The 13,602-nt window shown below is 48.5% G+C and overlaps 1 protein-coding gene across 1 annotated transcript; it reads right to left on the bottom strand.

Moving 5' to 3' along the window:
• Positions 1 to 8,593: 8,593 nt before the first annotated feature.
• Positions 8,594 to 12,607, bottom strand: LOC130154433 (serine protease inhibitor Kazal-type 6-like). Its single transcript, XM_056350518.1, has 4 exons — positions 12,550 to 12,607; positions 10,367 to 10,392; positions 9,416 to 9,528; positions 8,594 to 8,639 (listed from the first exon to the last, which is right to left on the bottom strand). Exons 1-4 carry the CDS (start codon positions 12,605 to 12,607, stop codon positions 8,594 to 8,596), a joined length of 243 nt encoding a protein of 80 aa, XP_056206493.1.
• Positions 12,608 to 13,602: the final 995 nt, after the last annotated feature.

Genomic DNA, 13,602 nt, shown 5'->3' with positions numbered 1-13,602 from the left:
TAGGACGAGGATGCTCCTCTACCCCAGACATCCAGACTGACCCCATTCCGGTCCCTAAACCACACATTCCCTCTTTTTAAAGGGAAATCCCTGACAGTCCTCTCTGGTTCTTGCATTTCCATCACCAACACAGAGCCATGGCACAGCAGGGAAGCTCAAGTGCTTTCCACTTCATTCTCATTAACAAAGTACCATCACCAAGGACTATTCATTTGCTAAGAGCAGGGGTTAAAGCTCATCTCTAATTACACCTTGTCATGCCTCCTGTCTCAACAGCATGGATCTGCTTTCCAGGGGCAGTGAGGTTTGACTAGTCAAAGCTGAATGAACTGCACACAGGCTAGCTCAGCTAACCTTCACTGCCCCGCACAAGACTCCACTCACTGAATTTAACTTCATGCAAGAAATATCAAGGTTTCCCAGTCTGCATGTTTTCTGTAGCATGAAGGCATGTGCAGTTGTGCCAGTGCTTTCCCCTCCAGGCTTAGCTGAAAAGACAGCTTTTCTACCCCAAGGGCTGTCTGTACACCCACATAAATAGCACTCCCTACCATGATATGTGCGGCTTTATCTGCTCCTTACATTCCCCCTTTTCCCTGTCCTATGTTGACTTCCATTTTCCAGAAAGGGGAAACTTATTAATACTTCCTCCATAACACATTTGTTCCCAAGATCACCATAAAAATCAAATTAAGAAGCAGGACATGGGCTGCATATTACAGGACATTAACCATTACCCTTTGCTATAGAGTAGGTAGAATTCTCTGCCACCCCACTTACCCCCCCCCAACCTATTCTTACTGTGCTGGCAGTAGCAGCACAGCTCCCCAGGAGCCATCCTAGCTGCGCCGCTGTGCCTCTAACTAGGGGGGCTCCAGTGCCTGTTGCGGGGGGCCTGCAGCAGAGTCCTAGTTTTAAAAACCTACCAGATACAGCTGTTGTTACAGCGAAGTCAACAGTAAAACTCTGGCACTACAGGCACGGGTCCTGGTGCCACCAGCCATGGCTAGTACTGGTGTAGGTAAAGGGCAGGGTCACCCCACTGCCCCCCTGAAGTCTGCCCATGAGGGCTGGAAACCTCCCTTGGCCTTCAGCACCACTAAAGTGCCAACTGCTCCTGAAAACGTTGGTATGATATCCCCCCACATACCCAGGGAGGGCCCCGTATCCAGACAGGAGGAGCAGGAACTACCTTCTCTCACTGACTCTGGGGGATAGCTACCTTACTGCCTGATGTCGCGCTTCCAAATAAACACGGCTGACACTCCTACAGCTCCAGGATGAGCTCTACACAGACACCCACAGCCCTCCTGCAGTCTATATGTGGATGGGACATCAATGGTTTCTCCTGCCACCACCCCAGTCTCCCTGCTCTTCTCTGGAGATGCCCATCTGATGCCTAATGCCACATACCCTGGAATAGGGACCATTCCCCAGAGCACAGCACTGGGGCTGGCAATAAGTTATCACAACAGGCAAAATTCTTGGAGCAGTGAGCTAATGTCCATACACCTGAAATTTCATATTAAAAAACAGGCTGCAAGTAGTTGCTGCATATCAGGACGCTAGTGGGGATGACAGATTTTGGCCAAACATGCAGATAGAAGCACATATACCTGCAAAAGCCCCTGTTCTAGTTTGTGGGGTTCCCCCTTCAAAAAAAAAAACAACCAACCAACAAGACCAAACCAAAAGAGCAGATGCAGCTCCTGTTACATCGAAGACCCCTAAGCTCCCTGCCAGGGCACAGGGCTGACGCAAACAGGAGGGCTGCAGCACCAGCACAACTGGAGCAACCGCAGGGGCAAAGCCCTGCAGAGGCAGGAATAAGGGTTGTTGTCAGAGCTGGCAAGGAGGATCACATTTTTGTCTCAGCATCTGTGACTCTGCTGGGCCCCTGGAGCTACCAGGGGAACGTTTGCATGACATGACCCAGGGCTAATCAGACTTGCAAACAAAACAGGGCCTGGGGCTTAGCCCACTGGAAACGTTTGTCCCCTGCAATACAACATCACGCTGATTTTTCAAACAAGTTTTTGTACCTGAGTTTTCTCAGCCTTCTCCCTGGATCATGATTTGACCTCATATCAGAGGGGCTTAAATATAGGTATTTATGTACATTTTTAGTAAGGTAGAAGTTTAGGTCTCACCTAATCACTCTGCATTCCAGGAGCTGGGGCTTTACAAAAACCCACATCAAGAACCGCAGCCTGGTGCCAGCAGCGCCCAAAGCTGAACTGTGCTGAACAGACACGGTACCACGGATCCACCCGGTCTGTGGCAGCATCCAGTGTCCACCGTAGGTACTGCACCCCCCCTCCCTCTGCAATTTGCTCACAAGAGGAAGAGCATCATCACCCTGCCAGGCCTTGGGGAGACAACACCAAGGTCTGGACCATTCCAGAGGATTAGCAGGACCTGAACAGGCCACCAGGACACAACAGCAGAGCACCCTCAGTAGCAAACAGACCCTGTTAGGGTGGAGGGGGCTTGCACCCACTCTGCAGCTGTGCCATGCCATAGCTGCCTGGGTACAAGGATCGGCAACGGCTTTCTCCTTTGTCACAGCATTAACAGAGGGAAGAGCTTCACAGAGACAGAGTCCTCAGGTGCGTTCAGGGAAAAGCGGAGCAAGCAGGCCTGAAGTCCCACCACTAATGCTAAATCCCAATATTTTTATCCAGCAGCAGAGGAAATTAAAAAGATGAGAGACTGAAAAGATGTCCTCAAGTCCCAGAGATGCAAAGCCCAGCTCATCTCAGCTGCATTTTTCTGCCCCCAAACTTCTTCCCCTGGCATCTGCAGGAGAGGTGAGCAATGCCCTGGGGAAGAGAGCAGTCTGAGGAGTCCCAGGCTGAGGAAGTCACTGATTAGAGCCACCTTTAATCTACCATATCAAGGGGACATGCTCAGACCGTACCCTGTGCCTGAGCTCTTTGAGAGGTGATGGGCCATGCAAGAGCACAGGGAACTGGCTCAGAGCACCCTGGCCCACAGCAGCCTCAGGGAAAAGGGAGAACAGCAGCTGGGAGGGAGAGATGGGACTTGAGGAGCAAACAGAAACAATTTACTAGGACAGGTCGCTGTTTCCCTGCCTGCACAGATCTCTGTCACTGTAATTCGTTACAAGAACAGCTGTTTGGCTCAGCAAAAAAAGGCTAATACAGACACCCACCCTGAAAACAGGATGGGTACTGCAATCTGAGGAACTGTTGAGTGCGTGAGGGTGAATAACCGTCACTGTTTGTGTACAGCTCTGCTGCGGGCACCCTTAATTTTAAGCAAAATGTCAACAGGTAAAGACAACTCTGTGGCCGTGCCGTGCCTCCGCAGGGTGTCAGGCTCCCAAGGGGGCATTTCGCTCGTTTGAGCAGCGCTGACTTGCTCCCCAGGGCTGGCACCAAGAGGCCATTAGGGCCCCTCTCCAAAATGAGCCTCTCGGCCAGCCCGGAGCATCACTCCCGGCTGCGGTGCCTGTCCCGGCGTGTGCCCGGCGGTCACAAGAGGGAGCCCGGTGCCCGGGAACGGGGCTGCCGCGGGCGGGATGCGCTGGGCAGCGCTGCGCCTTGCCTGGGACCGGGGACGGAGCAGGCGACCTCCTGCAGCCCCTCCTAGCTCCTCTGCAATGGGGCATCAGCATCATCATCAGGCCAAACTGGAGCATCTGCTTGCCGATTGTAACTGTGAATAAGGACTAAAGGTAGGTCTAGAAACAGAGGGTGACAGGAGGATGTGTTTACAGGGTGACTCTACAAAAATCAGCCTCCCAAAGGAAGGCACAACATTCTTTGGGAAGAAGGCCAGCAGTATCACAGCCAGCCCTTGACACAATACCAACATTTCTGTTCACTCCCAAATAATGGGCAATTTTAGCTCAGGAAGGGAAGCACCGTTTAACACGGCACCACCACTTGTCTGCATCCCTGGGGAACCCTTACTCCACAGACTGGGTACCAGGTCCAACTCTGCTACAAGCACAGACACTGTTGCTTGGGGCCAGCCTCAGGTGGGTCAGGGCATCCCTCCAGGCCCAGCAGTATCTCAGTTTTGACCTTACAAGTTCCAGTTGCAGCTCCGCCAAAGCCCTGCTCCCTCCAGAGACCTGAGGAGCTGACCTTATCAAAGCTCTTGTCCCTCGCTGCCACATGGGCGTCAAAGCCAAAGAGGTGCCTTGAAGCACCATCTCATCACCGGAGCTTCAAAACAAGCAACTCTTTATGCAACACCTGCCTTTCTATATGGGTAAATCTTATGCCTCCTCTGTTCTCCCTTTACGTATTGTGGTAACACTTGTTTCCCAAGTGCATTTTATAAGCCTTCCCCAGTATTTTTAGAGCAGCCTTATAAGACACCAACACCAGCCATAATTACTGCAGCTACTCCTATGAAAAGCTCCTAAATTACACTGCTTATTTCAGGGGGAAAAAAAAACCCCAAACCTTAACCAACAAAACCCCCCACCAACCAAAAATAACCCCAAACACCAAAACTCTTACACCATAAAAAAACCCCTCACCTTCTCTTTGCCCTGGAGTCAGTAACAACAGCCAAGTGCTTCCCCTGACTTCTGTTTAAGTCCTTCAGCTGTGATGGGGATGGGGAGACGTGTTGGCTGATTCCCAGAATCTGGGATCTGTTTCACCCCAGAGCAGGCTCAGCTGCTCTCTAACCCTTAAAGGGCCAAATACACACTGATGCCTTCCTGCTGCTTCCTGCAAACATCACCACCTACACCTGTTCAGTCCCCTGCAATACTCCTACAGTTCTCCCACTTACTCCCTGAACAATCCTTTTCCTTGTGCCCATAGCTCAGTATTGCCTCCTGTATTCCATTTTTGGCCCTGCCTCAAGACAAAAAAGGCATTGAAAAACTGGAATAAATTTAGCAAAGAGTCACCAAGAGAGTTGGGGGCTGGAGCACTTGCTCCATGAGAAAAGGTGGAGGGAGGTGGGCTTGTTCAGCCTGGTGAGAAGGCGGCTTCAGGGGGACATAAGAGCAGCCTGCCAGTTAACGAGCAGGTTACTGAGCCAATGGAGCCAGGCTCCTCATGGTGGTGCATGGCTTGGAGATGAGACAGTTGAAAGAAAAGAAGTTGAAACAGGATAAAAGGAAAAATTTCTTTACCACAATGACAGTCAAACCCTGGGACAGGTGGCCCAGGGAGACTGGGCATGTTCCACCCTTGGGAGTTTTCAATGTGAGACTGGATAAAGCCCTGGGAACTTGATGGGACCTCGGAATCGACCCTGCCATGAGCAGTAGGTTGGACCAAAGTCCCTTCCCACCTGATTCAGCCTGCCTTCCCTTAGGGAAAAGAGGGTGGAATGATAACCAAGTCCGGAGCTTCCTCCCCAGCCAGGCTGTGGGAATCCTGCAGTCAGCACCACCACCCTAAGATCATCCCATGGCAGCTAGAAAAGCCTTGTCAAACACTGTGAATGTCAGAGGAAAAAAGTAGGACAGAGGATTCAACTGAGTTGCGACAGTGACACGTGCCTGTGCTGGGGGAGGAGGAGGAGGAAGTGGTGGAGCCAAAGTTAAATGGGCCAAGAGCCTGGACACAATAAAGTATCAACTGCATCACCAGCAGAGTGAAGCTGTGAGAGGCAAATACATCCTTGCCCTCTGCCATATGCATAGCCTGGTCACGGGAGGGTGCTCAGACGTGAGCAACGCCTTCCTTTCAGTAAGAGCAACCATGCACAAATGTAATTCTTCTGTTATTTTAACTGCTGAGGAAGGAATGAGTGAGACGCAGGGAGCACAGGGCCCTCGTTCTGCTGCAAGAGGCAGGTTTTGGTAGTAGCCGAGATGCTAGGGCAGCTCCCACCCCAGCCTCTGCCCCTTCTTCCCTGGAGACAGAAAAAGCTGGGAAGATGCTCATGTTCTCTAATAGAAGAAGGATCTCAAATTTATCATGACTCACTCAGCTTTCAAAGCTGTCAAAAAAACCCAAACCCAAACCCCAACATAACTTAAAAGGTGAAAGAAGGCAATCAAAGAAAGAATAGTGGCTGAAGGTTTGGATTCTGGTTTCATATGTGTCTGGGAAAGCAGCCAGACACAGATGGGAGTTCAGGCTGTGTGGCCTGTGGCCACTGCCACGCTCCTGTCCTTGCATCCATCAGCCCTGCTGGGAAGGTGAGCACAGCACCCTGAAAACAAGAGCGAGCGGACCTGGCACCAGCAAAGCATCACTGCCTCATCGGTTAACCAGAGCGATGTGCCCGCTCAGCTGGAAGGATGGGCTGTGACAGAAGCCGTCCAGTTCGTGTAGGGCTGCTTCTCTTGGCCTCTCCTGGGGAGGAAATTTTGGGAAGTTTCCCTGACTGGGGGAAATAATTTCCTCAAAGGAGATGACTCCCATTTTCCTTGTCCCTGGCACAGATAGGGGAGATGGTAGCTGGGTCTGCAGAGGTGTTTTTATTTGCTGTTTGCACTGAAAGAGCAAAATACAGGATGGTTATCGAATAGCGAACTTTTGCAGTTTCTGTTCTCTTGTGATCTGTCCTTGTTATCTCAGCCTCCAGATTAAAAACTATTAGGTACAGGAATATGCTGTGAGATTTTTGGAGTTACTGAGGGCCACCTCAGGAGTAGAGGTATACCATACCTCACCCCTCATTAAAATGTTGCTTTCCATCTTAAAAATGAGGTCTGTTTGCTCCCGTGCTTCAAATGTGGTGCTGGTCCAGAGCCACACAACATAATAGGATCATCACAGGATAACTCAGGTAGGAGAGGACATGCGGAGGTCATCCCGCTCCAGGCAGGAGGATTGATGAAGGCGTCCCTCTCACTTTGCCAACACGTCCTTCATGACCACTTGTCCTTGTGCAGGAGATGCTTCTCGCTCCTCTCAATCTTGTCAACATTCTGGATGTCTTGTTGTTGCATTTACTAATGTAACATCCAAATCTGAAACCAAACAAATGCATTTCCCCTGGCTGTACAACCTGGGACACAGAGGGTTAGTCTGCTTCCAAGAAAAGGTGACAGATTTTGCAAGAATCCTGTAGGCTGGGGTGGGAAAAATATCAGGATCAAAGACAGCTAGTCCAAGAGAAGCTCCAAACCCATCCAATGCGGAATTTTACCTGCACGGTTCAAGTGTTGGCTGGCTGCCACCTGCACACTGCCTGTAAAGTTACCAAATGACAAAAGATTTGCCAGGATTGGCATCACAAATGTGAGTTATCAGAAGAGAAGCCGGCATTAAGTGTGCTAAGCACATTGCTAAGGCCTCTTTTTTTAGGCATTGCGCCCCAGTTGAGTTCAAAGCATGGATTGTGGCGTGATAGGCAAACACCCAAGCTCTGTCCAAACAAGGACCAGAGGCTTGGATGCTCAGCGTTTAGGTGCTTGCAAAATATGTTGACCCCTGAGGCTCATGATAAAACCTAAAGCTCCCTTTGAAAGTTAAGTGTTTAACATGAAGGAGCTGGTGTCCCGTTGATCTGCTGCCAATGTTATAACAAGAGGATGCCACCATTATTTCCCTGTGTGACTTTTGCACAGTGAATGGGAAGAGGCTATTGGATTAATTTTCTCATGTCTGCACAAAGAAGGAGTTTCCCGCCAGCATCAAGAGAGAGGGCAGCAGTGTAAAAGGTAAAGAAAGTAATGAAGTCTATGTGCATTAAAAATTGTAAATAAATACAAATACTTGTGCCTAGAAAATCAAGGTTTGTGTAAGATTCAGGGAGAGTGTATCCTAGAGGTGGGAAGAGGGAGCCCACAGCTCTTCTCCTCCAGGGAATACTTTTTTTGGTAATTATTGACACTTCATACAATCTGGTGTTCTTCTAAATATAATTTTATTAGCATGAGAAGCCACTTGGCAGCAGGAAACTATTGCTGGTGAGTTCACAGTTTCCAAGACAAAGCGTTCTTTTAGAAGGAAGAAGAAGGAGACTGATTTGGAAAGAAAAGCCTTGCAGCTCCTGCCTGAAACCAGCCTCCACCTGCCATCTTCTTGTTGCAGGCTTAAATGGAGCAATATTCCCTAGCCTCAGCTTGCTCGTCTCTGGTTTCCAAAGGAGATGAGGCATACGCAGTCACGCTGTTCACCAGCTCTCCTGTCACCCTCCCACAATAACCCCTGAGAGAGGAAGGAACATGCCTACGGAGGATGGGTAAAGAATAAAGGCGCCCGCTGTCACCCACCCCCTGGGATGGGGAGAGTCGGGCAAGAGCCCACAGGCGGTTGTGCTGTTTGGCTGCCCGGCCAGCGTGTGCCAGTTTGGCAGGCAGGACAGGCCAGAAGAGCTACGGCTGCTGGGGATGGGAGGACACAGCCCCTGGGAGCCGTGGGAATCGCTGCTCCGGCATGGGGAGCGCCTTGCTTCCCAGGAGGAGGTTGATGTAATAGCGCAGTATAGCAAAGCCACGCATTAGGCTCTAGCACGGCTGTATCAAAGTGCTTTTCTGGGTATTACAGAAAAAGGAATCCAGCCAAAGAGTCGTGCTGAGGTTTATTTTATTGAGCAGAGACGGCGGAGATGAGGGCAAGCTGCTCCCATGTCCATGCACGGGCATCTGCGGCCATTGCTGACGGGGGCTCAGCAGTTGCTGCTCAGTGACAGCGAGGACTCAGCATTTCCCCAGGTGCTTCAATCTTATTTTCCCTCCACTTCTCCTGTAAAAGGAGCAAGACAGACTTAGACAAAGCAGTGTACGACAGACACAGCAGTGTGGGACAAGGAGCTCATCCGTCCAAACAGGACCATTTGCCTGACTCATGCTAGTGAATACTGGTGCCTCACAGGGAACATCAAGCCATTTCCTCATCTCCTTGCTCTTCTCTGATTTCCCCTAGGATGAGGCAGCCTTGAGTTTGCAGCAAATGTTAAGGACTGCTAAGGAAAAAACAATGTTTTGCAAGAACATTCAATCCAGGGGTGTTGGCTCCTATTGCATCTCCTTTAAAATGTGACCAAGCTCAGGAGAAGAAGAAACTCAGGTTCTTCCTCTAAGCTTTGGTGTCTTGTTCCACAAAGTCCATTCAAGACTTTTCAGGAATAATTTGGCATGGCTCAGCTCCCCCATTCCTCCAGACACTTGTCAGTATCCAGAAGTGTGGGCAGTGAGAGCTGCAGCCTGTGGCACACAGTGGGAAATGTGCATCAATTTAGTGCGTGCAGAAGGTACAGGCGGGCTGCAGTTGCCTCCCAGGCCCCGTGCTGCCTCTCAGTATGGCAACAAGCAGTGTGCAAAGCCTAGAAAGGAATTAAAATTAACTTGCATTCACACAGCTCTGTTCCAAGGAGGAAATATTCCACTTAGCACGTTTCAGGGGCTGAGCCATACAAGAGGAACAGCCTGGATGCAGGGCCTCCCCTCCATGAAGAACATCATTACATACGTGGAAATGGAGTCAACGCTGTTATTTCAATCCCCTCTACTTTCACTTACAGCACTGCCTTGCAGAAGGCACACTTGTTTCCATATGTGATGCCATCCGTGCCGCAGTGAGGGTTGGACTCCCTCGTGCAGTACACGCTTCTGTTTACAAACTCCCTACAAATCTGCAAAACAAATTTAAAAAAACCCTTTCAGGACTCCCATACTCTTTCTTTCACTTTCCAAATTGGATACAAGGTCACTAAAATCATGCTTTTTCTGACAAGGGGACTAAAGCAGCAGTGATGATACTGCCTGTTTACTGAAAGACCGAGCCCTGTCAGAAATGAGCAGAAGCAGTGTTTCAGGGGAATTTTTGCTACATGTTTGAGGAGGGAAACTGCTGTCACTTAGGAGAAGTCTTGATCTCCCAAAGACAGGAGTGGATTAGCCTAGGCATGTAGAAGAAGAGTCAGCACTGATGCTTTTTCAGACATTTGGCACCAAGTTGGCTCGCTGCTGCATGGCTTCATGTATCTTGCGAAACTGTGCACTCAGCTCGGTGCTTGCTGAGCTTTCTGCCTTCCCAACGGAAGGAGGAGAAAACCATAGTCTATGGGGAACTAGAAATGGTGTCCAGGAAACGTACAGGTATTCTGTATCTGGACAAGTCCCAGTGATGGACTTTGTTTAGGGAGACAAAACACTCTCAACAATCCGTTTTTTTAATGACACGATTGGACAGTGGAGCAAAGTGGACAAAAGTGGTGCTGTGTACAGACACAACCCTGTGCAAGCACCCTAGACCTAATCATGGGAAGCATTTCCCTGGTCCACTTGCTGGTGTGGCCACACATAACATCCCCTGTACAGTGGTGAACTCCCCAAAGTGTTGAGACTTCTAGGAAGGACCCACCTGCTCCCAGCAGACATTAAAACCTGTTTACCACGCACCAAGATCTTGGTTACAAAAACATTCCTCTAGAAAATGCAGATTCAGTAAGCAGAAACAGCTGCACTAACCTCTTCAATCTCTTGACCTGCTACATCTGGAATAAAAAAAAAAAACAACAAACAACAAAATACCAAACAGATTTTACACATCAGCATTATTTTCTGATAGAGGCTGAACTAAAGTCACAAACCCTTTACACAAGCCACAATGAAGCGCACCCCAGGTTTTCCCTACGCTGTCATCCTGAGCGGCGGAGGAGGGGACAGGAAATACATTATCTGAATTGCTTTTCAGTATTTTGCTTTTTTGAAAAATGTTACTAAAATACCACGTAATCAGTCATTCAGCTGCTAACTGCACCTCAGACACATCACCCAGTCTCCTGGAAGGCAGCCACTCCCGGGGAAACGAGCTGCCATATCGGATCTGGAGCTGCGCTCAACAGAGATTTTAAAGCTATATTGACTTTTAAGGCTGTTAGGCTCTTACACCTCTGAACAACAAAACCAGCTGGTACTGCTAACAAGAGCGTACTTGGAAAAGGAGAGGGAGACCCTGTGGTCAGCTGGACAGCCACCCTCAGCACAGCACAGCCCAGACACTCTCCCAGAACAAGTTCATCCTGGGCGAGATGCAAAGAGACGTCACAGGGTGACACAGAGCAGAACAGGCAGTGCCGGTCAGTAAGAGTGCAAAAATACCCGCTGTAACCACAGGCTCCGGGCTTGAAGCTAATCAGTCCATCCTCTTTATATTTCTTCACTGCAAAGACTGCAGTCAAGCACGTAGGTTGAGTCATAGCTGCAGGACACGGCGACCCCGCGATATGTCTAAGGGGGAGCCTGACACTCCAGGGTGGATTGAACACAGATTTGCAGAATCTGGGTCACAGCACCGTGAGACACATACCCAGTCTCGCCTGGCAGCAGGGTAGCAGAGGTTGGGAAGCGAGGCTGGACCTGCTCAGGTGGCTCGGGGCAGGAGGGAACCTGGGGCAGGAGATGGGAGGACCTTGTCCTGCACTTGGGCCCCCACACACTGGAAATCCCAACCAACCCTCAGCCAACTAGACCATTATCCATCAACCCACCCTACTTCTGCCAGTTGTTTTGCCCATTGTTCTTTTAGCCCTAGCACTGCTGTATTTATCATGTCCTCAGGTTAGGCTAGGCTGCCTTAATTGGAAAGTCACTGCTATGGCTATCTGCATATTATTTACAAAATAGCTCATTAAATAGCTTTTATAAATATTACATGCAGCTACAAAAGACACTGTGATGATGTCTCTTGACATCTGTTTATTTTATAGGAGATCACAGAGTTTGCTGCTATTCTGCCTGGCCTTGGAAGGAAGCTTCAGCACTCTGAAGGAGCCCAGTCCCAATTAAGACTCAATTAAAGACAGATGAATATTTCATAATGAATAATGTGTACAAAGTAATTCACCTCTTTTCTCCATGCACAGCTTGCAATTTTCTCAAGTGAATTCTTTATTCAAATTATTCACAGTAAAGCAAGTATAAATGAATCTTGTTCTGCACATTCTTCAATAACTGTTGCCACAAACCTTGCAGAGCTGTGTCATCTGGACGCAAGCAACTGCTAACACTGATGTGACCTATATGTTCAAAAATCATCACTCGGCTTCCCCATATCATCAGAGAGCTGTGTAAATCTCCAGATAAATAAATGCTGGATCCTTTTAATTTGCCCTCTTTGTTCTGACTCCTTGAGGACATTTGAATTTAATTTTCAAGCTTTTCTCTGCGACATAAATGAAAGCTGAAACTTTCATCTAATTACGTTTCCACGTCTCCAAGGAAAGCACCAAATACCAGAATGCTTAGGATCAAAACAAGAGCTGATGACCCTGAGGTGAGAGAGTTTCTTCTCTAGCTGCTTCAGGAAAACTCTCCAGCGTACATTTGTACCAAAAATTCATAATTACACTGCTTTGGTATATTTGCTGAAAAAGCTGCTTAGAATTTGCTCGCTCTGTCTCCCAGTGACACCTCCGCTGCATTATTCACTGCGGAGGCACACGAGGACTGGAAATATGTCGTATGAGTGAGCAAGTCCCGCAGTAGAATATTTTCTACTTGCTCAGCTTTATCTTCAAGCCTGTCAAGGTTCTCCAAAGTTTGTTGTTGTCAGGAAAGGTTTGGGTTGGTTTTTTTTGGTTGTTGGGGTTTTTTTGTTTGGGTTTTGTTTGTTTTTTTTTTTTTTCTAGGCTAGGGAAGAGATCACTTACCTGAGAAGAAAGAGAGCAGCAGGAAGCTGAGCAGCACTAAGGCACCTGTTGCCTTCATGCTGCAGGTAGCTCTTTAGTCCAAGCCAAGCGATCTAGGCGGGAGGTGTTGTCTCAGCACCAGAGCCCACAGTGCGCACACAGACCTGCCTCTCTGTGTATTTATGTGCCCATCCGTAGCTGTCCTCATTCCCCACCTTAATTGTGAGAACTTCTCCACTTGGTTTCTAAAGCCATTATTGGTCCTGGCCGTGTTTATGGTGCTTTAGGAATGCTGCCCTGTCCACATCAAACCTAGAAAGGGCTAATTATATGAGTGATAGACGGGCTTGTAATATCTTTTTTTTTTTTTTTTTTTTTGTCTAAATAGTCACAGGATTCTCACAAGGGTGAATTTTCAAAGCGGTGATTCATCGGGGAAGCTGGTAATTTTCATTCTCTGGGCCCTCGCTGAATGCCAGCTCCGAGGCTTTGAGTGCGGCGTGATGACACTCACTAGACGTTACGAAATAAATCACAGCATGAGAATGTGTTGTCTGTGAAACCAATTATACGTTGTTCCCTGGCTATTTTTGAGGATGGTTCTAAATTTGTTGGGTTGGGGTGGAGAAGTGCTCCGATGTGACATTCTCTCATCGCTGTGTGCACAGTCCCAGATAGGACTGCTGACTCTCCTCCCTGAACTATTTAAACTCTAGCTGTCAATGTTTTCCAGTTTGTCACATTCAGAAACATATGTTAGGGCTCTGCTCCCACAGCAAGTGGCAATGAAGGGAATTTGATGGGGAACTGGGAGACCTGAGCTCTATTTCCAGCTGAGTCTGTGCAAGGATTTGTGTTCAGCTGCACCATTTTCAAAATATCTGTTCAGATAAGAATGAGCTTAAAATTTCAGCTTGCTTTCCTAAGGAGACAAGGCTTAGGAGTGCAATGTGTATAGATATATCTGGTTATTAGTTCCCTCAGTAAATTTTGAATCTGCAACTGGTTCCAACCAAATATGACATAGGAGCAAAAAAAATTATAAAAAATAAATACCTGTTTACACATTTTTCT

Source organism: Falco biarmicus, chromosome 8 (assembly GCF_023638135.1).
Source record: "Falco biarmicus isolate bFalBia1 chromosome 8, bFalBia1.pri, whole genome shotgun sequence".
In the NCBI taxonomy this organism is placed as follows: Eukaryota; Metazoa; Chordata; class Aves; order Falconiformes; family Falconidae; genus Falco; species Falco biarmicus.
Note: the sequence above shows the minus strand (reverse complement) of the source record. Positions and strands in the feature narration are given on the sequence as shown.